The sequence below is a fragment of the Magnolia sinica genome, chromosome 16 (assembly GCF_029962835.1).
Source record: "Magnolia sinica isolate HGM2019 chromosome 16, MsV1, whole genome shotgun sequence".
Classification (NCBI taxonomy): Eukaryota; Viridiplantae; Streptophyta; class Magnoliopsida; order Magnoliales; family Magnoliaceae; genus Magnolia; species Magnolia sinica.
In genome coordinates, this window is record NC_080588.1 from 27,491,137 (window position 1) to 27,515,172 (window position 24,036).

At 37.4% G+C, this 24,036-nt stretch overlaps 1 protein-coding gene across 3 annotated transcripts in view; it reads left to right on the plus strand.

Annotated features, from left to right (window-relative positions):
• LOC131229064 (crossover junction endonuclease EME1B) overlaps nt 1-24,036 on the plus strand; it is a 103,312-nt gene that overhangs the window by 18,503 nt on the left and 60,773 nt on the right. For 2 of the 3 annotated variants that reach the window (XM_058224925.1, XM_058224923.1), the window contains exons 2-7: nt 9,760-9,966; nt 10,152-10,255; nt 20,219-20,383; nt 20,484-20,637; nt 20,726-20,850; nt 22,475-22,650. In XM_058224925.1, coding sequence (XP_058080908.1) covers nt 9,760-9,966; nt 10,152-10,255; nt 20,219-20,383; nt 20,484-20,637; nt 20,726-20,850; nt 22,475-22,650 — 931 coding nt within the window. The remainder of the gene's footprint in view (nt 1-9,759; nt 9,967-10,151; nt 10,256-20,218; nt 20,384-20,483; nt 20,638-20,725; nt 20,851-22,474; nt 22,651-24,036) is intronic. The other variant, XM_058224924.1, reaches the window with a different exon arrangement.

Here is a 24,036-nt window from a genome sequence, read left to right on the forward strand (position 1 = left end):
TCTTCTTTGGTTCTTTCATTATTCAATACCCACCAATGGGTAATACACCCATACCCATACCCATACCGATCCGCGTATCCATGTTGGGCCTAAAAAGGCTACCCATACCTGTGCCCATCATGGTGTTGGGGTACCCATTTGTGATTTGATATTTTAATAAAATGTTGGGTACCCATAGCTATTCATGTATGTACCACCATTACTATGAACAAGTGTTGCGTATCAACCATCTGTCCATCACACTTTGCCAAAGTATCAAAGTTTTTCTCTTTCACTTTCCAATTCCTTTTTTTAGGTATGTTATGTGTGGGTCCCACTATAGTGCATGTATGCCATCCAATCCAACCCATGCATTAGGAGAGCCCATCATGATAATGTGATGTCTCAAAAATCAGAACTAGTTAATCATCGGGTGGCCAAGCACCCAAAAACCTCCAATCCATTTGGTGGCCCACATGTTGGTTGGATTGGCTTGAAATTTGGGCGTCCCACTTTTATGGTGGTGGGGCAACCTTGCTGGATGGCATGCAATGGCCCCACAAACAAAGTGTTGTAGAATAAGCTTGGCATTGTAGAGGAACCGACCTCTTTTTTATATAATTTTGTGAGTTAAAAAGTGCTAATTATGATAACAAATAAGCAATATTATAGTATACATCAATTTGATTATCAGGTATATATGTAAATTTATAACACATACTATAATTGGTGCAGGCTGGTTCAGGTATGGGTAGGCGTACATCCACACGTGGCCCAATTATTAATTGGTCTCAAATTAATACCCAAACCCGCACCCACACCCATTTAGCTACACCCATACCTGGCCCATGTCAGGCCGGGCTTGGGTACTCGTTGGGCATACCTGGCCCATTGCCACCCCTAATAATTGGAAACTCACTTTTCTCTCCACCAGTGGTCTCACGTTTGTTAACACTTCCTCCTACATATCCGTAATCATGTCAATATATCCTCCCGAGACTCCTCTCTTTCTTGACACCCACCCAATTCTCTCTCTAGGGATCCTATCATATGCTTTCTCTAAAGTCAATAAAGACCATGTGGAGGTCCTCTTCTCCATGTATTTCTCCTTCAGTTGTCTAAGTAGGCAAATAGCCTCTATAGTTGACCTTCCTAGCACAAATCCAAATTGATTTTCTGATACATTTATCTCTTGACATTATCTTTGCTTCCTTCTCCCCATGCTTCATAGTATTGGATTGATGGATCTATTGAGTGGTACAAAGCTCGTCTGGTGGCTAAAGGCTACACAATATTTTGGGGTTGATTACAATGAAACCTTCTCACTTGTGGCAAAGTTGAATTCGGTCCGCTTGATTATTTCCTTCGTTGCCAATTTTGATTGGACTATTTTCCAGCTGGATGTTAAAAATGCATTCCTTCATGGCGATTTTGCAGAAGAAGTGTATATGGATTTGCCCCCTAGTTTTCAGCTTAAGGGGGAGTTTAAGAAGGTTTGTAAGCTGAAAAAAGGCTCTTTATGGCCTTAAGCAATCTCCCAGAGCTTGGTTGCTAAATTTAGTGAGGCTTCAGAAGATGTTAGGCAGATCATACAGTCTTCATTCATACCCAACAAGAAGGTAGAACTGTTATACTTGTCTATGTGAATGACATTGTTGTGACTGGGGATGACTTGGAGTTTATTGATCAAGTTAAGCACAAGTTGAGCAAAGAATTTGAGATCAAATATTTGGGTCCATTGTGGTACTTTCTAGGGATTGAAGTTGCCTGTTCGTCTAAAGGCATATTCATATCCCAAAGAAAGTATACTCTTGATCCGCTGAGTGAGACTGGGAAATTAGGTGCTTGTCCAGCTTTATCTCCTATAGACCAGAAGCCTCGCTGCATGCATTTGAAGGTGAGAGTTTGATAGATCCGGGTATGTATCAGAGATTAGTCGGAAAACTGATCTACTTGACGATTACAAGACCTAACATTGCTCAAGCTGTAAGTATTGTCAGTCGATTCATGCACTCGCCAAAGGTGCCTCATTTGGATGCTGTACATCGCATATTGAGATACCTGAAGTCATGTCCAGGATGTGGTATTCTTTATATGAATCATGGACATATTAATATTGTTGGCTATTCTGATGTTGATTGGGCAGGATGCTCAACGGACAAAAAGTCTACTTCTGGCTATTTGCACATTCGTTGGTGGCAACTTGGTTACATGGAAAAGTAAAAAAACAAACAGTTGCATCTCGGTCCAGTGCAGAAGCAGAATATAGAGCAACGACTCATGGGGCTCGTGAACTCTTGTGGTTGAGATCCATTATGAAAGAATTGGGTTTCCCTATCACCTCAACTATTCCTCTTGATTGTGACAATCAGGTTGCCATCCATATTACGTTTGATTCGGTCTTTCATGAGCGAACTAAACACGTTAAGGTTGATATACATTTCATACGAGAGAAGATATCCTCTGGATTACTGGCTACTACATTTGTCAAATCTACAGAACAACTGGTAGACATGTTTATAATGGCTCTTAGCTCTCCCATGTTACAAGAAATCTTTGGCAAGTTGGTATGATGGACATTCATACACCAACTTGAGGGGAAGTGTTGGAATATTAAGTTAGTAGGGTCATTTATGTAAATATGATATTGGTGGGCTTATTTGCAAATATTGTATAAAGTGGGCTGTCTCCCACACACACACACACACACATATATTAAATAAGATAATAGAGATGTCCCATGTTCTCTCTCTTTCTCCAAACCCTCTCTCTCACATTTTTCTCCCATCTCTCTCACATTCCTCTTCTTTGGTTCTTTCATTTTTCAATACCCACCAATGGGTAATACACCCATACCCATACCCATACCGATCCGCGTATCCATGTTGGGCCTAAAAAGGCTACCCATACCTGTGCCCATCATGGTGTTGGGGTACCCATTTGTGATTTGATATTTTAATAAAATGTTGGGTACCCATAGCTATTCATGTATGTACCACCATTACTATGAACAAGTGTTGCGTATCAACCATCTGTCCATCACACTTTGCCAAAGTATCAAAGTTTTTCTCTTTCACTTTCCAATTCCTTTTTTTAGGTATGTTATGTGTGGGTCCCACTATAGTGCATGTATGCCATCCAATCCAACCCATGCATTAGGAGAGCCCATCATGATAATGTGATGTCTCAAAAATCAGAACTAGTTAATCATCGGGTGGGCAAGCACCCAAAAACCTCCAATCCATTTGGTGGCCCACATGTTGGTTGGATTGGCTTGAAATTTGGGCGTCCCACTTTTATGGTGGTGGGGCAACCTTGCTGGATGGCATGCAATGGCCCCACAAACAAAGTGTTGTAGAATAAGCTTGGCATTGTAGAGGAACCGACCTCTTTTTTATATAATTTTGTGAGTTAAAAAGTGCTAATTATGATAACAAATAAGCAATATTATAGTATACATCAATTTGATTATCAGGTATATATGTAAATTTATAACACATACTATAATTGGTGCAGGCTGGTTCAGGTATGGGTAGGCGTACATCCAAACGTGGCCCAATTATTAATTGGTCTCAAATTAATACCCAAACCCGCACCCACACCCATTTAGCTACACCCATACCTGGCCCATGTCAGGCCGGGCTTGGGTACTCGTTGGGCATACCTGGCCCATTGCCACCCCTAATAATTGGAAACTCACTTTTCTCTCCACCAGTGGTCTCACGTTTGTTAACACTTCCTCCTACATATCCGTAATCATGTCAATATATCCTCCCGAGACTCCTCTCTTTCTTGACACCCACCCAATTCTCTCTCTAGGGATCCTATCATATGCTTTCTCTAAAGTCAATAAAGACCATGTGGAGGTCCTCTTCTCCATGTATTTCTCCTTCAGTTGTCTAAGTAGGCAAATAGCCTCTATAGTTGACCTTCCTAGCACAAATCCAAATTGATTTTCTGATACATTTATCTCTTGACATTATCTTTGCTTCCTTCTCCCCATGCTTCATAGTATGAGCCATAAGTTTAATCTCTCTGATAAGTTTCCTTGTATCAGTGGTTTTTTCCCTCTAGGTATTCTTAAAACTTCTTTCCACTTTCTAATGCACTCTGCCATCTCATTTACATGAAATTAACTTCTTCCCCAGCATTCCAGTTTACTTATTCCATCAATTGATTACAAAATAACAATGTTTTCTCTACTTTGAAGTCTCACCATGTTGCTTAGACACATTGATTTCATTCCCCCCTCTTCGATCTCATAATCCAAACATCAATAACCATTTACTATGTTGTGTAGTTAAGCTCTCTCTTGGCATTACCTTGCAATTCTTGCATATGGATACTTTTGTTTTCTGTAAGTAGAAAGGAATCTATTTTGCTTGTATATGATTCACTTTTGAAGGTTATAAAATGTTCATCTCTCTTTTTAGAATATGTGTTTGCTAGAGCTAGATCATATGCCATAGTAAAATTAAGGATAACATCCCATCTCATTTCTTCACCAAAACCATATCCTCGATGCACTCTTCCATATCCATTACTATCTTTTCCTACATGACATTTTATCTATTACTATCTTTCCTACATGACATTTTAAGTCTCCTAATTCTCCTATTAATATTCTCTCTCCACTTGGAATTATTGGCATTAGTTGGTCCATTTTCTCCCATAATTGTCTCTTGATTCTACCTTCTATTCCCACATGTGGAGCATATGTACTAATGACATTAATCATCTCCTCTCCAAGCTTTAATACAAGCTTTATTAATAAAACCCAATCACTTACTTTTTTAAAATCTACAACCTCATGCTTTAAATCTCTGTCTACCACTATAGCTACCCCATTTCTATTGGTGTCCTTTCCCATATGCCAAAGTTTATATCCATCAATATCTCTAGTTTTTGCCACTTTCCACTTGGTCTCTTCTAGGCAAGCTATGTTAAATCTTCTTTGTTTCATTGCATCCACTAACTCGATACCTTTACTTGTCAATGTTCCTAAATTCCATGTGGCAAGACAAATCCTATTCTCCTGGACTAGCACTTGTCTAAAAAATTTCTATCATGTTAAATTTAAGGAAAATGTTAATGGCTATCATTTTTACAGTCTATCCAAGCACATATATGCATATATTGCTACAAGAATAAAAGAAAGTAGTTAGGATTTTAGAAATAAAGAATGTTAGAATTAGCTTTCAATTACCAGTTTTCATATATCTATCCTAGAGTATCTAGTACCAATATGTATATCATGTTGAGTCTGGCAGAATAAGTTGTGTGCATGGTAAGTATTTGGGTATCATAGCCTCAATCAAGCTCACTATACATACATACATATACATATACATATATGCACACACACATACACACACATAAATAGCTGCAAATTTTATTAGAAAAGAAGGGAAAGAAAATAACCAAAACAAAGAAAAAATAAAATTGAAACAAATCTCTCCACACCTAGAACCAGATTGAATCATCCAGAAGGCCTATCGCCAAAATAGATCACAACAGATCACTTTAGTCACATTGTGAGTGAGAGCATCGGTTAGGTAAATGTTAATTTTCAATAGGATCAATGGGACATGAATCACAATTCTCTTTGTAATGTTTGCTTCAATTTCTTTTTTGTTTACTCGTTTTTCATCATTGAATGACCCTTGCAGATATATGACTCTCACAATATTGTTGTAACTTGGAAATTGTTTAATGTTTGCTTGATGTGCAATGACAATCTTGAATCGGTTAACCATTTATTCCCTCATTGCCCCTTTGCCCTTAAGATGTGGAAAGGGTTTTGGGTAATGCTGAATTCAGTTGGGAGTTTTTCTGATGGCTTGGTGATCTATCCAGAAGGATGACAACCCCAAGTGCAACACTGGGATGTAATCTTAACTCGGTGAGACTGAGATCAAATCCACAAGGACTTATATTTACGCGTTCTCTAAAACACTTTAGAGCTATAACTAGGACTAAAACTAATTATGGAATTGGATTTTAAGATGTAATGATTAAAACTAAGATAGTTTTAAATGAAGATCAATAGAGCAAAACACTAGGCGCCAAGGATCTACTTATAGCCATTCTTAATGTCTAATTCACTTGATTCAATTATATAACTCAACTGGAATCGAAGTCCTATCCTATTCAGTTGGATAATAGAGTGGTTAATTCATTATTCATAAATCAAAATAGATCTAAACTTCAATTAATTCAGTTCCCACATGAAGCACTAAAGTATTGATCGCAGGGAATTCGAAGTATCTATCATGCCCTTAGTCTACGATAGATCAATGGATTTTACAGATCAATCCCTTGCAAAATAGATAAGCAGTCAGTCTTAGCCTTCCTAAGCATCCAAAGTGCGCGGAGTCGACAAAAGGAAACTAAATTGAAACTTTATTCAAACCAATATCAATGAATTGTTCAACATTCAAACCATATAACTTGAATTGAGGTAAATCAGAACATTAAATATCACTACAAGCTTCACCTCTTAGCCCTAATTAAGAGATTTAGCCAACCATAGTCATGATTGAACTAAACTTTAAGAAGAACATGAAAAAAACTTAGAACTGAAAGATTAAACAGAAAAAATGGATTTGCAGATGCTCTGCTACTCCTTGCTCTCTCTTCCCTACCTTAAATCATATTTATAATAGTCTAAAACATCCATTTAAATAGGGAAAACCTGCACTGACTTCGAACCGATTTTAAATTTAGGCACTTTTGTTATGCTTCAGTTGCACCGATAATCACCTTCGGTTGCACCGAAGTCACACTGAGTCCAACCAAATATTCCTTTAGCCGCAGTCAAATTTTATCAAAATCTGTCTCCTTCAAGTCACATCGAACCCTCATTCGGTGGCACTGAACATCACTTTGGTCGCACCTAAGTTTCGAGCCGAATTAACTTTGAAAATCACAATTTTTCGCTGGACAATTTTATGCACTTTTGGTCGGATCGAGCCAACCTCAGGTGGGACCGAACGGTCTATTATTTCTGTTAATGGATTGTATGATTTTTCTAGTCTTCTCTCTCCTTTGCACTTGTTTTTTTTTTTGGATCTTTGACACTTGAATTCTTCAATGACCTCCATAGGCCCAATCCTTCACTCAGTCATTCTTCGAGCATTAAATCTTCACTTTAATCATTCTTTTCATCTTAGCTCTCTAAATCACATCGCATAGCAAAACACGCGCAATTAGATCAATTAAGCACACCTATGCATGTAAAACCAATGCACAGTGAGGGGGAAATATGCAATATTTCACACTCAACACTTGACATAGTGTGGAGGTTGGGAAGGAAACGTGGGGGTTATGCTTTATGGTGGGGCTATGGGCTATCTGGGTGAGGAGAAACGCGAGATGCTTTTGTAATGTTCAACCAAGGTGTTCCGTAACGGTAACGATGGCCGTAACGGCCACCATCATTACCTTTACGATGCGGGGCTTAACGGCTGTTACGGCCCTGTAACGATCGTTACTTTCCCTCTTTTTTTATTTTTTTATTTATTGAAAAAACCCTCGAAAAACCTGTATCTGTCCCATAATGTTGATTAAAAAGTATGAAAAACCTGTATATGTCTCGTAATAGACCATTACGGGGCTATTATGGCCTTTATAGGGGATGTAACGTGCCGTTAACGGCAAGTACGGGTCATGTTTTTCCATAACGGCTGTTACGACCGTTACGACCCCGTAACGTGTAACGGTTGCCACCGTTACCTTTACGTAATGGCCTTTATGACACACCATGCGTTCAACACAACTTCAAATGGGTTTTAGTGAAGGCTAAGTGTCTTGCTTCAGAATGGGAGATGTACATGAACCGAGTCAAGCTTGATAGAGCTCGACTTGACTCGGCTTGAAACTAGGTTCGGGCCGAGTCTAGCTAATTTTTGAGAGCTCGAAAAAATTCTAGCAGAGTCCGAGCTCGACTCGGCTCGAACTCGGTTCGACCGGTTATAAATACCCGGTCAGTCGTTTAAAACCCTAATTTCATCATTCCAACCAAGCCAAGCTCCCAGCACTCGTTCAAAACCCACCCCCCTTTCTTCTCTCTCTCCAACGCTCGGCCGGACCCTAACTCTAAGACCCTAACCCATCACTCCACCCATTTCTCTCTCCGTCCGATGTTCCGGACAATCCCTCTGATCTAGCAAGCTTCAAGCCCTCCTTTGGTACTCTTTCACTCTCTCTCCTCCTCCTCCTCCTCTCTCTCTCTCTCTATTTACCCCATCCTCCGAACTCAGCTCGAGCTGGCCTGAGCTGCTGACCAAACTGAGCCGAGCTGTGCCAAGCTTGACTCGGTTCGACTCATCTACGACTCTAGGTATGTGTAATGGTGGGGAGAGTGAAGTGAGTGTTCTATGTCAATGTAACTTTTTTTGGTCCACCCCCCCTAGGAAAAAAAAAAAAAAAACTACTACTTTGAAACTGCTCAAGTTTGGCTCCTTAGATTGTCCAATGTGTTTACCGTTGGCAACAACATTCACTATAGTCTATATAGCTGAAGCTTCCCTGCAGGTTATTACCAAGGTCTCAAGAGAATATGGCTCCCTAGATATTTTGGACCTTGGTGTATTGTCCAATGTTCAAAAATATATATGGAATCACAGTAGAAGTCTAGACACCTGAATAGAATCAGTGGATCATACACGCTGTTTATTGGTTTTCATGTCTGAATACTACTACACTTATTGCTGGAGGTTTCATAACTTTTTTGATATGATTCAATAATTTTACAAATTATCGAGCCCTGAAAATAAAAGACATATTTTGTGTCTTCTTTTGGCATGGCATGGGGTTGGCAGGGGAAGGAAAGATAGATCTGCTTGGCATCTCATGCTGCCAACTTTATGGTGGGCCATTTGGGGTGAGAGAAACGGAAGACGTTTTTTCAACTCTTCCAGTTCCTTGGAGTCTATTGTGGAGTTAGTATGCCAGTTTCGGAGTGGATCTCTGCCTCTAAAGCTGTTTCTGTTTAGTGTCACTGCTGCTTTTTTTTTTTTGGTTGTTTGTGGCTTTGCTTTTGTATTCTTTCCCCGCCTAGCTGTTGTTTGCGGGTCTTCTAATAAAATTCCATCATCCTTCAAAAAAAAAAAAAAAACTTTGTTAAGTTTCTGAATTAGTTTCCAAACTGCACTATTTGATGCACATCTTGAACATTTACTCTGGCGGCTGTTATGCCTGGTCCAATCTTGGTCAAGGTTTGTATACACTATTAAGTGACAGACAAGATTAGAAGCGTGGTTACATATCTGCATTCTGTCACTGATCCCTCTAAGCCAAAGGATGCCTGTGTAGCATTATGGTTCAGAGTCCTGCAGAAGGGGTTGATCGTTAAGTCTTGTACCTACTTTATTATCATCTTTCCCATATTCCTAGAGAGGGTAATCAGGAAGAAGATGCTTTGGCTAGAAAATTGTCGATATCATTGATCTCTATGTTGGGAAATGTCTTCCTCTTGTGCAAGTTTTACATTCATAAAGGTTGCATTATTGGTGAAATTAAAAATACAAACATAAATGACCCAACGAAGTCTGATACTGTTTCAGATCTTTGTAGTTATCCCCTGCTATGTACGTATTAAATCAGAACTATCAGAAGGATGCTATTACTCAAACTTGGATTATTAAGCCATCAGTATATCTGCTAAATGGTTCAATGTTTAGATTATGATGAAGTATTTTCATAAAAAATTATTTGCCATAAATGATAATCATTTTACTAATGCTAAATAGGTCACCTTGGCCTTGCTCTTTTTGACAGGATTTGCTGGTTTAATATGTTTGGAGTCTGATAATGAGTTTGAATGTCATTCTCCATGTCAAAGTTCAAAGGAAAATGAAACTAGGATCTCTAATTTTGGTCGGGCAGAGCACTCAAAAAAGAGTGTCATGGAATCAAGTTCCATTCCTGAAAGTGCTGAAGGCAACAATACTGGATTGTGTTTCCCTACAGAAGGGGTCTTGGCAGGTAATGATTATGAAAGTTTTCACTGCTTAATTGGAACTGCTTTGTTTATGAAAATTTAAGTTTTTGGAAACAGAAAATCTGATCTCTTCTATAGCCAAGATTGTGTGACTAATGGAAATGACTTGACTATAAATTTGATGATGAAGAAAACGTTTCTTAGTTGGAGTCTGTTCTTTATCATTTAGGTCCGAGTAGCACCCATTCCCCGCGAAGAACCACCAACATCATCCAGATTGTTGGAGACAGCCCGAGGTGCAGTGACCACTCTTCTGAAGATGCTGTTCCTCAGGTGATTCTCCAAATACGTTATGATCTTTCTCTGTCCTCTTTTAGAATGCAGTAGTCAGAGCGGTGAATGCATTGCGAAAGAATTATTGACATATGAAACTGCGTCATTAATATTGGAAATGTTTTACTGTAATAAACTATTTAATACCATAGCTTCTCTATCAAGCAAAACATTCGAGTCAATCATATTATAGTTTGAAGTGCTTCAATGAATTTTAGTTCAAGTTTATTGGTGGCTGCCAAGGTATTCGGTATTGGTATCGGTGGGCGTAATGGTGCCCACTGTTACCTATACGGATACGGGGGCATAATGGCGATGCGAGGGCGTAACGGCCCGTAACGGTGCATTTTTTTTTTTGCGAAAAAAATGAAAAAATATGGATTAAATCCAGAATATTCTAATTATTCCAAATATGCATTCATTTATAATTTGGAACATGTTTATGGTGGTGTAACATTTCACTCTTTGGTAAGAAGTTGTATCGGACTGTCTGATGAATTTATGAACCAGACAACCTCGATTTGACTGCAAAACGCATATATTTAATTTTCTAACTATCTACTATCAATGATAGATATATTAGAATGAATGTAATATCAAAATATCTTACATGTGTAGGTGTTTGCAATTATTTTTCATAATTTATTTTATATTAAGTTATTAACAATTTGACATACCTAAGGAGTGAGGTCTCTACTCTAGAGTCTATGACTCTATGCTAGAGTGAGTCCAGACTTGCATAAATTACAATGTTCATTCTATTTTAAAGTCTTCATTCTTCAACATGTCAGAGACTTCTCCTCCTATCCTGTTCCTGTGGCTGTGACTGTGATTCCTATCCTGTGACCTGTCATCCTCAAGTCAAGAATATTAAAAAAAATTAGTAGTGTCTGATATACTCCCCTGCAACTTGATTAAGGATTACTTGATTGGTTGTCAGGAGAGCTATTTTAAATACAAGTTTAACAGTGTCAAGTGTGTGCTTGCAATAATACTGCTGCAAATACTTACCTTAATGTAAATATATACTTACAATTACCGTAATAAAATTCACAAGTTACCACCAAAATGAAAATCTGCTTTTTTATGGTTGCTCGACCTCCACATCATCGTCATCATTATCATTAGGCTGAGGTTATCCAATAGGTGGAGGTGCTGCATATCCATAATATCCAGTGCCAGAAGGAAATACTAGATCAACGAAACCAGAGGATGACTGATCTTGACTAGACAACGACTTTGACCCCGAGTAAGGATATCCACCAGTGCCCGTCGAATAGCCATACTGGTGCCCGTACTTAGCCTGTTGAGAATCTCGAGGTTGAGAGTGTGTCTGTGATGAGTAACTTGGATTTGAATCTAGATATCTATAATCATATGGATATGGATCGACAAGACTACTCCAACATGAATGTGATGGAACAGGCTCAGTATAACTATAATCATAATCCAATTGGCCATAAGAATATCCATTATAATAACCAGGACCATGAGCCTGCTGATGTTTCGGACCTCCCGGACCCGGTGCACCACTAGACCTACCCTCCTTCTGCTGGCTGTATCGTGACTCAGTACACTCATAAGTTCGACCTCGTATACTACCTTGTCGATGTTTATCGGCATCGCGATCTGTAGACGACTATATGGTGTGCTGAGCAACACCAGAAGTGCCAACACTAGGGGCAGCGGCGTCATCATCACCATCATTTGACACGGTCACGCTACCATTGCTCGTACTCTTTTGTTGATCTTGAGCCGTACTTAGCATAAAAGCTGTCCCTCTTTCTGGGTCAAACACAGCTGCACGACTTTCTTATTGCACTGTGCGTATTAGTGGGTCATCAATTTCTAATTATTCACTATCCTTTTCAATTTGCTTTTCCCTTGTTTCCAACTAAGGTAGAAGCGGGACGTCCTCATCATAAATACTGTCCGAGTTTATTGGACAAAAGTCTGTGTCATCGGTGGCTGTAATGCTCCTATGATGTCGTCGCATTCTTAGCTTCATATTGTAGCGCATGAAGACAAGTCTATCCAACGTCCTAGTCTGCAATCTATTCCCATTCTTTGAATGAATAAGTGCAAAACAACTCCAATTCCTTTTGCAGCTAGAAGAACATGTTGTCTGGCTCAAAACTTTTACTGCAATTTTTTGGAGAGCCTTCGTACTCTCTCCGAAATTCATCCATCGTTCGGCCGGTTGTAACCTAGATACTGCATGCTGTGTAAGAGCATCTCCAAATCTACCTAGGCAATTTCCAAATGTATCTAATTCATTTAACGTCTTTATTTGTATATCTAAGTTAGACTCTAATCTCTTTATCACATTCTTTAGCCCGACACGACCTTCATTATCCGCAACAAATGATTGAGCATATCTGTACCTAGGATTTAGGTAGTAACCTGCTGCATGAAGATTGTGATGGAGTTGTCTTGTCCATCTCTTATCGATCATCCTCCAATAAGACTCTCAGCTTCTACAATTACGTTGAATTGCCAACTTTGCCGTATCCATGACATCGTATAGGAAGCCCATGGTAGGTGCTTCGTTGGTTTCAACAAGATGGAGTACCCTCACTAGTGGCTCCATCACCTTTAGGATTAACTTGACCCTCTTCTAATATTTATTGTCCGGTATGGTGTTCGCAACTTCAACCGGTGTCCCTGATGTCTTCTGCCCATGTTTTGTATTGAGCCAATCTCGGGAAGCGAACATTTCACTCAACTCTCCCCTATGCTAGTATAAACTCTCTAATGCTATAAAGTTTGTTGCGAATTTAGTCGCTGTAGGCCTCAACAACTTTCGTCCTTTCGTGAACTTCCTCATTATTGCGAGTACTTGATTATGATTGTAAATAAATGTCGTCACTTCTGTTGCCCTTTTGACCATTTCCTTAACATTCTTCTTCTTCCCAATATCTTACAATATACGATCAATACAATGGGCAACACATGGTGACTAAAAAATATGTAGTCTCTTTTTCATCAACTTATGTCCTGCAAGCTTATATGATGCTTCATTATCTATCACAATCTGCACTACATTCTCCTCTTCAATCTCATCTACAACTTTATCCATTAGTCCAGTAATATAATCAGAATTTTTTGTTACGGCTGAGGCATCAATTGACTCGTAGTATATAGTTCCCAAGTGGTAGTACACCATGAAGTTGATCATGCTGCGTCTGGTTGGGCCAGTCCAACCATCGCACATGATCGTGTATCCTCTGGCTTGCCATACAGGTTTAAAGGTAGCCACGTATGCTTTCACATCCGCATACTCTGCAGCTGTCCATTTCCCCTTAATATCCTTAGTTGTGAGAGCTTTAATTCCTTCACCTACTTCTGCCGCTGCATCAATGAGCACTTGCTAATATGGAGAATTGGCCGCGTTAGGAGGTATGTTGGCATGTATAAATAACTTTGCTACTGCCCTACTTAGCTTCTCAACGGAAGTTCTACTCCACATTTATTTTATCTTCTTTTGTTTAGTTGATTCTTTCCTAAATAGGATTGGATCTATAGAGGGTCTCCTAGGCTCATTTACTTCTTCATCTAAATGTATAGGGGCATCACGTGAATATGCCTCTCGTCGGCTCCCAAACATACGTCGTAACCCACCAAACCTACCCCCACCCCCACTTGTTAAAGCAGTTGCACTCCCAGTTGCACTCCTACTCCCACTCCCACTGCTCCCCCCTCTGTATCACGTATTGACCCACTCGCACCAAACATGTGGCGACGTTCTTCTTCTTCACGAGCTAGACGCAAGCTCTCTCATAGCTATAATTAATTATCGATCTGAATCTTCATCAGAATCAATAATATCTTCATCATGAATGCCCATATATTCAGGACCAAACACTGTCGGGCTCCATCCAAAATCTCATCTTTCCTTTTTTGTCCAGCAGCACGTTTACCTTCTTACTCATCCAGATTAGCTTGCATTAATATCATTATCTCTTTCGGTACTCTAGTACATCCTGCAACTTGACCCTTTTGATGTGCCAAATGTTGTTTGAGACGCGTAATTCTACTAGTTACTAGTCTATCACAATAGTTGCACTTCATTGGGTGCCTAGTACCACTAATCCTTTGACAATGTTGCCATCCAATATCCTCACTTACTCGTTGGCCAGACCCAGACATTTCCGTAGGTAAATTAGATATGACCTATGTCTATGTGAGATTGTGAGTCTACTCGCTATTCTAAATTTATATACAGTTTTTACTTTTTATAGGATAATGAATAAATGAATTAATTTAAATCTCGAAAACCTAATTTAAATAGATTATTAACAGAAAGTTCGAACTTTAGAATCTAATCAATAAAGATGATTTTATGTTCTAAACCCTAACAAGCTCCAAAACCTGTCCAATATAAGAAAATATAAACATAAAATCACTAATTCGAAGATAGAAAAAAATATAAAATCACAGGAATAATTTGTTAAATAGACATTAATATGTTCTACTATGATTAACACATCATATTCTACCATTAAAATAACAAATTGAATAAGAAATGATTTTTCGAATTAAAAAAAATGGTCGAAAATAGTGCGTAAATAAAAAAAATTATAAAATCACAACAATAATCTATTAAATGGACATTAATATGTTCTACTATGATTAACACATCATATTCTACCATTAAAATAGCAACACATTGAATAAAAATTGATTTTTCGAATTTTTTTTTAAAATGGTTGAAAATAGTGCGTAAATAGAAAAAAATTATAAAAAATATAAAATCACAACAATAATATGTTAAATAGACATTAATATGTTCTATTATGATTAACACATCATATTCTGCCATTAAAAAAACAACATATTGAATAAAAAGTATAAATACCTATTTTTGAGGAATTTCTGAAAAATGGCCCATAGAGCTTTGAATCATGAAAATCCTTAATATAAGTTGTTTTTATCCTTAATTTCAAGCTAAGGGTCATTGAAAATCGCAATAGAATGATTTAGGAAGAGTTTCCAAATCTTCGACCGAGTCCGAGTACCGTGCCATGTCGGCAGCTTGCTCGGAGATTATGTGGCTCCGTGGCTTACTTGCTGAAATAGGTTTTCCTCAGTCTACTCCCACTCCTCTTCATGCTGCTAATACCAGTGCTATTCAGATTGCTACCAATCCCGTCTATCACGAGCGCACCAAACATATCGAGGTGGACTGCCATTCTATTCGGGAAGTTGTTGATACTCGGGTTATCTCTCTTCCACATGTCTTAAGCGACCTTCAGATAGCGGACGTCTTCACCAGAACTATGACACGACTACGTCATCAGTTTCTTATTGGCAAATTGATGCTTCTTGATCGACCAATATCAATTTGAGGGGGGATGTTAGTAGGATTGATAACATACTTACCATAAATAAATTGTACAGTTATTTAGGAAACAAATCTGTAGATATCTTTCCTGAGTTAGGCGATATAGATGCTGCTATAATTAGGGGATATAGATGCTGTAATTAGGAGATATTATGCTGTAATTAGGGGATATAGATGCTGCTGTAATTAGGAGATATTATGCTGTAATTAGGGGATACTGTAATTAAGGGATATATTGTAATTAGGGAAAATGATTTCTATATAAGAAAAGGACCACTCGATTGAGGGTCATTGAGAAAATCTGACACAAAGTAGATTGTTACACCACCAAATACATGTTCAAAACCACCAAAGAATACATTTTTGGAATCTTCTCAATATTCCAGTTTTTTCCGACAATTTTTCATATATTTTTTTTCTTAAAAGAAAATTGACTGTTACGTTCTTGGGAGGAAAATAAAATTTGCAAGATATTGTCATTAACATCGCTGATATTATCGGATGAATTGACGATATAGCAAGATATCAGTGACATCCCTTTGAAAAAATACATTGTATCATCAATGTCATGCGATATCATCGATATTATTGACGATAACAAAGTCAATACCTGAACTCCAGAAAATAAAGAAATAAAAAACCAAAAAACCCACTTTGTTCGATTTTTTTTTTTTTTTGTGGGGATCTTTCATAAGGGTTTTTTTAATCAGTGCATTATGTGCTGTATTGCATTGTTTCTTAAAATTAGTGCATTAAAATCATATCAATTAATTAAATATTTTTGTTTCATATTTCATAATTTAGGCTGTTATACAATGGAAACCTATTATGTACAGTTGTTTTTCGTAATATTTTGAGTAGTAAGCGTATAAAGTTAATGCAGGGGAAATTTCACACCGGGCTCGAGTGGGGTCGCCTGTGGGATGCAGGGGCACACTCGGGGTGGGCGGGGCACACGGAGGAGGTTTTGTGTTCGAGACTCCTCATTGGGGGTGATTAATGTGCATTTCACACCAGGCTCGAGTGGGGTAGCCTATGGGATGCGGGGACACTCGGGGTGGGCCGCCCGTGTGAGGCGGTACCCATGTGATTTGGGGCCCATGAGGGGGGTTCGGCCGAGGTCCTAACCCATGAGATGTGGGGCCTGGGCTATGAGATAAAGGGATTAATTCGCCCTACTCTAACAGTTCGAGCTTTTAGAGCAAGTGGTTAATTGTCCTGCATCAAAAGTATAAGCATGTTTATTTTAAAATCTCCCAAGTTTCATTGAAAAATTACACCTTGTCTTGAATGTTTCCTTCAAACAGCAATATTTATTTATTTATTTATTTTTTAAAAACCTTTATCTGTGATATTATCAACTATATTGATACATGTTTCTGTATGCTTATCCATACATGTAAGGATACCGATACTCTGAACACTGGTCCTTGATAGAGTTGGAGGATCAGAATTCGTGTAGTCAACCTTAATTAGTAGGGATGAGGTTTTATATGATAATGATGATGCGTAGAGGTATTCTCGAGGCATTGATTTTATTAAAGAACTCTCAAGCACTTCTCTTGTCATGTTCACACCGTTGCATTTTATATAATTTCCTGAGGATATAATTCCCATTTCGCTTCATGTCTGCTCAAGTGAGTCTCATCTCTCAGGAATCTATCATTCCGTGTCCAAAAAGCATTCTGTAATCAGATTTGATTGATTGTAGCCATTGAGAATGTCTTTCATTTCCATTCTGCAATGATCAACCTTTTGGGCCTCACCTTTTAGCTTGGATGAGTCTCTCGTAGTGGCAGTTTTTCCTTGGTTATAGTTTTCATTTTGCATTACTATGTGATTAATTTTACGTAAAAGATGTTACTAGGTTCATCTTTGGTTTTTTTTCTTTCTTTCTTCTTTTTTTTTTTTTTTTTATTTTTTTTTATTTTTTTTTTAAAAAAAGAAAAAAATACGACAGGAACCAAATTATTGCATCTCAATTTTAATAATTTACAATTTTAATTACTGAGTTTGATATTTTAAAGTTGAACTATATGATAATGAGCTCCAAAGAACTGACAATGCTGAAAGAGTGCTAATTGCTAATATTTGGGTGTTGATGGTGATCATTGCTTCAAAGAATGTGTTAAAAAAAAAAAAACATAAGAAAGTACATCAGTTAGATGTTGTTTTCAGGTTAGTAACACACTGGGCTTCTCCTTGCTCCATGACAAGCTGGTTGTGGAACCTTATATTTATTTGTAGGCCCTATTTTTGAAGTGCCATATTCCAAATATCATTGAGAGAACTATCCAAAAGTCCCTCTCAATGGCCTACAAAAAGACATGGAGAAAAAGTGAAAACCATGTTGTTCCAGGAACTAGAATTTCCATTGATGTTATTTTGCTGGTAAGTCATTCATGACCGGATCACAAGACAGATGGGGGCAGTTCATGATGGTGGGTTGTGATTGACACTAAATATCCTCTTAAACGTAAACATCTTGGATAGGATTAATGCTTTAATTCTTGAGGCTTAAAAAGTAGACTTTCTAAGATCTAAGTCATATTAAATATATTTGCTTCCGACGAATATTAAGAGGCTTGCCAATTTGGCCCCACCACATGGTCATCTAGGTTATTCATCCAGAAGGTACTGCCTTAGAACGTGAATATCTGGGGATGTGCTTCCGTTGCAAACCTCATTGCTTTTATATTTCCTTTATAATGATATCCAAGGTATTCAAAAACAGCAGTCTTTACGTAACGGTGACAGTGGGAACTGTTATGCATTATGGTAAAATGGTTCATAACAGTGTTACGGGGCTGGTACATCTTTTTTAATGTATTGTAACAGTAACTATGGTGGCCGTTATGGCCACTGTTACCATTATTGAATTCCTTGATGATATCTACTTAGACTAATAAAAGATGTAAGCAAATCTTATTAGCAAATGTTTGTAACCTAATGGTTTCCAAAAGAGAGAAAAATTGTACTTTGCATTTTCTTTTTAGGCATTGTTCAGAAATGCAGAATCAAGTAGGGGCTATTCCTTTGAATCAGGCTGTTCCAAGTTCATTTTGAACTGGTATTTTATATAATTTGAAATAATTTAAGAATTCAGAATAAGGACTAACAAGAAATAGAATATATAGAATACTAAGAAACCATAGCAAGAAGCCTATTTTCTGGCAATCCTAATTGTTCGTTTGTTAATGCTCCGTTATGGATGGTCCATTGCCGAGTGTGTCCTTAATTGGTGGTTCCTGTCTGATTAGTGTGCTTTTCCAATAAAATGTGGATTGTGGTGTTGAAGGAGTCCTATTCTATTTATCCTGTATTTGGGATCCTATAGAATGGTACTCCACGGGATAAATAGAATAGTATTCCTTCAGCATGTAGTATCCATTTCTAATCAGTCATTGCAAACCCTACTCATCCCATGGTGGAGCCCACCAAGATAAACAGTCTAGATTAAAATTAAAAGAAATAAAAATCAGCATAATTAATGTGTTCCAGGTTCAGGTTAGGGCTACCTGTTCTTCACTTTCTAAATGTTTGTTGGGGTTGGTTGGTTCCATTCAATCAGAAACTGATTTACCAATTCAACATGGGAATCAGCTGATTCATGGGAAATTGATTCATGGATTTAAGCTGTGCAGACCATGGCTGTTCAAATGCATTTGTGGACTATTTTTTCAAGTGTTCCTTACATGCTTCCCATGTGCAAGGCGTATGCATTGAACTAGTTAATGATATTTTAAAAACAGCGGTGTTTATCATTGTTATCAAATGCGATTGCATATGCGCATATGCGATCACATACGCGCATACTATTGATCAAATCGCATATGCCATGATGGCATATGCGATCCTGGCAAGTATGCCATGACATACTTTTATATGCGATAAATATGCGATCGCATATGCGAGTATGCGATTGCATACTGCATATGCGATCACATATTTCCCAATAGCCAAGAGCGGAAGATTTTTATTTTAATTTTTCCAAATTGGAGAACTTTTGCCTATAATTAGGCACTCATATCCCCTCGATTTTCACTATACTTTACTCCAAAGCTCTAAATCTCTTGCTCTTTCTCTCATACACATCTTTCTTTCTTACTCTAATCTCTCTACAATTATTTCAATTATGTTTATTTTTTGCATTTTATAAGTTGTGTTTGTGCTTATTTTGTAAATTAAGTTGTAACTTGTAACTTGTAAGTTGTTTCAAGTTATCCATTTATCATTAAAATTTCTTTGTTCGAAGTTTATAATAATTAGTTATCTTTTAATGTAGCTTGTTGATTGTTTTATTAAAATTTATATAATATAATATAAGTAATTAAATATATCACTTAATGAAACACTCAAACTATAATGAAATAAGTAAAATAACCCAATCCAATCATGTGTACTTAATTAGACGAGTTCCCTCCCCCCCTCCCCCCCCACCCCACCCCCCCCACCTTTTTTTTTCTTTTTTTTTGAAAAAAAAAATGCTATGCGAACAGCATATGCTGATCGCATGCAATCACATATGCGATTTGATAACATTGGTGTTTATGATGGAAAATGGTTGCATGTCCAATTTACTCCTCTATGAATATCATGATATGACCTCCCTGTCACAGGTACATTATGATCATAACAAGGAAAATGCCATATTGGAGCAAGTAGGTGATGCCATAAAGCAGAAAGATAAGAGGGTGGCAGTTAATGCAGAGAAGAAAAGACGCAGGGATGAGGAAGTGGCAAGAAAACAACAATTGAAAGAAGAAAGGAAATTGAAGCGGGAGGTAAGACTTCCCAGGCATACTATTGTACTACAGGTATTATCTTGTTACATATTTAAAAGAGCACGGTATGTCTTAAATGACTGAAGATTCCATGGCACAGCAAGAGAAGTTGCAAAAAGAAACTTTAAAGGCTGAAGCAGCTGAGATGAGAAAATTACAGAAGGAAAAGGAAAAGTGGGAAAAGGGGAAGTTTGCAGTAAAATCTGTAGTTGCTGAGATTGATACTAAAGTAGTTGAAATAGGATCGATAGGAGGTATTTCAAATTCTTTTTTCCTTGATTTTTTTTTTTTTTTTTGTTTTTCCATTTCATGGTTCCAATTTCATGTGTTTATGATTGACAGTTTTACATTCTTCAGGACATCTACTTTCTAGGCTTGCTGAAAAGGGACTCACTTTCCGTGTAACTTCAAATCCTATTGAAAGTTCAATTTTGTGGAAAATGAGTGTTCCCGACCAAATTTCTCAGGTAATTCAAAACATGAGGGTGCGCTAAAAGACTGTGCATGATTACCAATTTCCGAGCCATTTGTTTTTTCAATTTTCCTGACTGGTAATTACACCTTGTACAAGCTGCTAGTATGTATTTATTTATTTTGAATCATGCTGCAATATTGTATTTGATTATTAGAGGAGAGAGAACAACCTTGCATAGCAATTATGAGTGTGATGGTGTAAAATGTTCTTAACAACCAAAACACTAGGAAGACGTGTTTTGGTACCATGTTAAAATGGAGATGTCACAAGTTATGCCAAATGTATAAGTTTAATTTGTCAATGTTAAGTTATTTACATCAATGAAATAGTGGGCAACAAAATTTTCTCGTACAGCTACAGTTTTCAAAAACTAAAAGCATTACGCCATAAACGGATTTTCAAAATCCCTTAATTTGTGGATATGCTCCCAGAATTTCAGACTAGGCTAGCTTTTCCATGATTATGGTCTACGCCATCGCTGCTTTTGGGGTATTTTGTGAGTATTACCTCTCAATAGAAACAACCACCATTAACACCCCCACCAAAACTAATGAGGATACAAGCCTTCGTGGCTAGTCCCACCTTGTAGATAGGGAGGGATTGACATGTTAGAATCAATCATTAATTAGAATATGGAAATTTTGTTTCTTAGATGATTTTGATCACCCTTGGTTTTAATTGAATGAAAGTGTGGATTTATGCCGGTCTCGATTGGAAATGAAGAAGGGTTGGAAATCAAAGGTGACGAAAAATACATAAAAACTTTTTTTTTTTTTTTCGAATATTATCATGGATTGCAATGAATATCCATGTATATGCATGATTCTCAAGCATTGGCACGGATTTGTGGCGAAAAAAATAGAGGAAATTGAGAAAAATCCTAAAATTTCCCATTTTTATATTGGAAATGTGTTCTTCATTGTTAATTAATGTGAAAATTTATATATTAACGAGTGCTGACCAATCTATTGATTGGCTACAAATTCTATATATTTATTTTAGACTGATTTTTTTGACAGCATATGATTAGGCCCCTATAAAATGAAAACTTTATGTTGGTTGATTTTTGACAATATTTTGATTATAAGTGTAAACATGTGTCTTTGAACATTTTCACTGAAAAATTCCACCTTTTTCCCAACATTCCCCAAATTTCCCTCGGACAACAATATATATATATTTTTTGAGTATCTACTGATACATGTTTTCGTATCCCTGGTCATTGATACACAATGATACCGATGCTCAGAACACTGCGTATACGAAATAGGGTAGAAGGGAGACAAAGATGAGCTTTAATTGATTTTTAGTTTCTTTTCTTTATCTTTACTAACATGAGAAGGGTGGAGAGTACATTGGGAGGGGGGAAAAAAACTGACTGGTCTAATGTATTCCTCACAACCTAAGGGGTGCTAAAGAACATTTTACTAAATAAGGGGTTTGCTGGAACAAAAATACGAAGGTGTTGTTAGCCCTGAAAGAACAGGGGATGGGCTGTTGGTCTTTTTCCCTTCTTGCTATTTGTCTTTTTCCCTTTTTTCTTTGTTTGCTCTTGAACAACATATTTATCGTCTACCATGTATTTCGCTGCTAACGTTTGTGCTTAACTGCTGCAGCTTACTTTGAAGGGATCAGAAGTTCCATATGTATTGCTTGTATATGAGGCAGAAGAGTTCTGTAATCTCATCCTTAATGAATCTCTCATAGATCATGTTCGTAAAGTTCAACGTCAGTTTCCATCTTACACTATTTGTTACGTCACAAATAGGTTAATGGCCTATATAAATAAAAGGTGAGACCATGTCAAAGTGTTAACTCGAAAGTTCTACTCTATCAGTTTGTGCTCTTTTACTCATCTTTTCATTTTTGGATCATTTCATAATTTGGGTACATTGATTTCAGCTGATAAATGAGATCCTTTTCCATAAAATATTATGTCTTGCAATTTTTGCAAACACATGAATTGGCAGTTCTCCCCTCCTACTTAGCTTTTTAAAAGTCTTATTGGAGATCTATAAACTTTAAGTGCTGGTGTTCTAGCATCATGAGCATGTGGTGCCAACTAGACATATAATAATTGCCAATCACACGCTGCTGGATAATTCAACCTGAAAACTATTGAGTTCCATTATTTTGTCATATGCCTAACTTGGTTTACAAAATTTGATTAATGCTATAAATTACATGTCCCATTATGACGCACAGAGTGCTATGTTATCTATTAAATAATAGTCTACGGCAGTGTTTGTTCAGAAGGATACCTGTTAAAACTCCAAACAACTGACATGGACAGGTTCCTAAAGAAATTCATCAAAAATGAAAATATATGGTCTTTGTGATTTGCTTGGTTGATGAGTCTAAAAAGGACACAATGTAACAAGTAAAAGTTTAACTTATATTAGCATCAAAGAGTCTGGTTCTGATTAAGGTAAGTGTTTTCTTGATGAAATTATGGGACTGCTAGTTGGTGGTAGGAAATATCTCGGATCTGGAGCAGGGGGTACAAGATTCTGGAGTGGGAGCAGAGCCTTGTGTAGAAGATTCCTGCTACAAAGAACACGGGCAATTAATTTGATGAAACTTGTATTGTTGCGATGAAGTGAGAAAAGTTAACAGAATCTGATCCCTAATGGTTAAGGACAACACTGTAATTAACTTTAGCTTATTGCTTCTTTGATGTAATGCATGAGGATTCTCATCAAATGAATCTCTAGATCACCAGAGAGTGTTTCCAGTTTTTTTTTTTTTTATATATTTTATTTTAGCTGAATGCTGTGACCAGCTGCTCTTTGGATGGTGCAGTTTGATATTAGAGAAGAGAAAGAGGAAAAGAGGGAATTGAGAGATGATAATGGAAAAAAATGACAATGTGTTAGGGTTGAACATTCCCAGACCCTTGCTTTTATTCACTCAAGTCATAAAACCAAAAAATACCAGAAATACCCCCACATTACCATTTAACAAGTAAATCCTTTGTGTACTGTTAATGGACGTGAATATGGCCTAGGCCCACGGCCCACCTAGATCTTATTCTCCTATTATCTTTTGTTTATGTTAATTAGGATATGTTGGGTATGTTTGCTTTTGTTACTTAAAGGATATAATTGTCATATTGGATTTGTTTAGTGATAAAAATGGAGAGAGGGGGAGGTCCTACTCAGCTTGGTCTTTCCTCTTC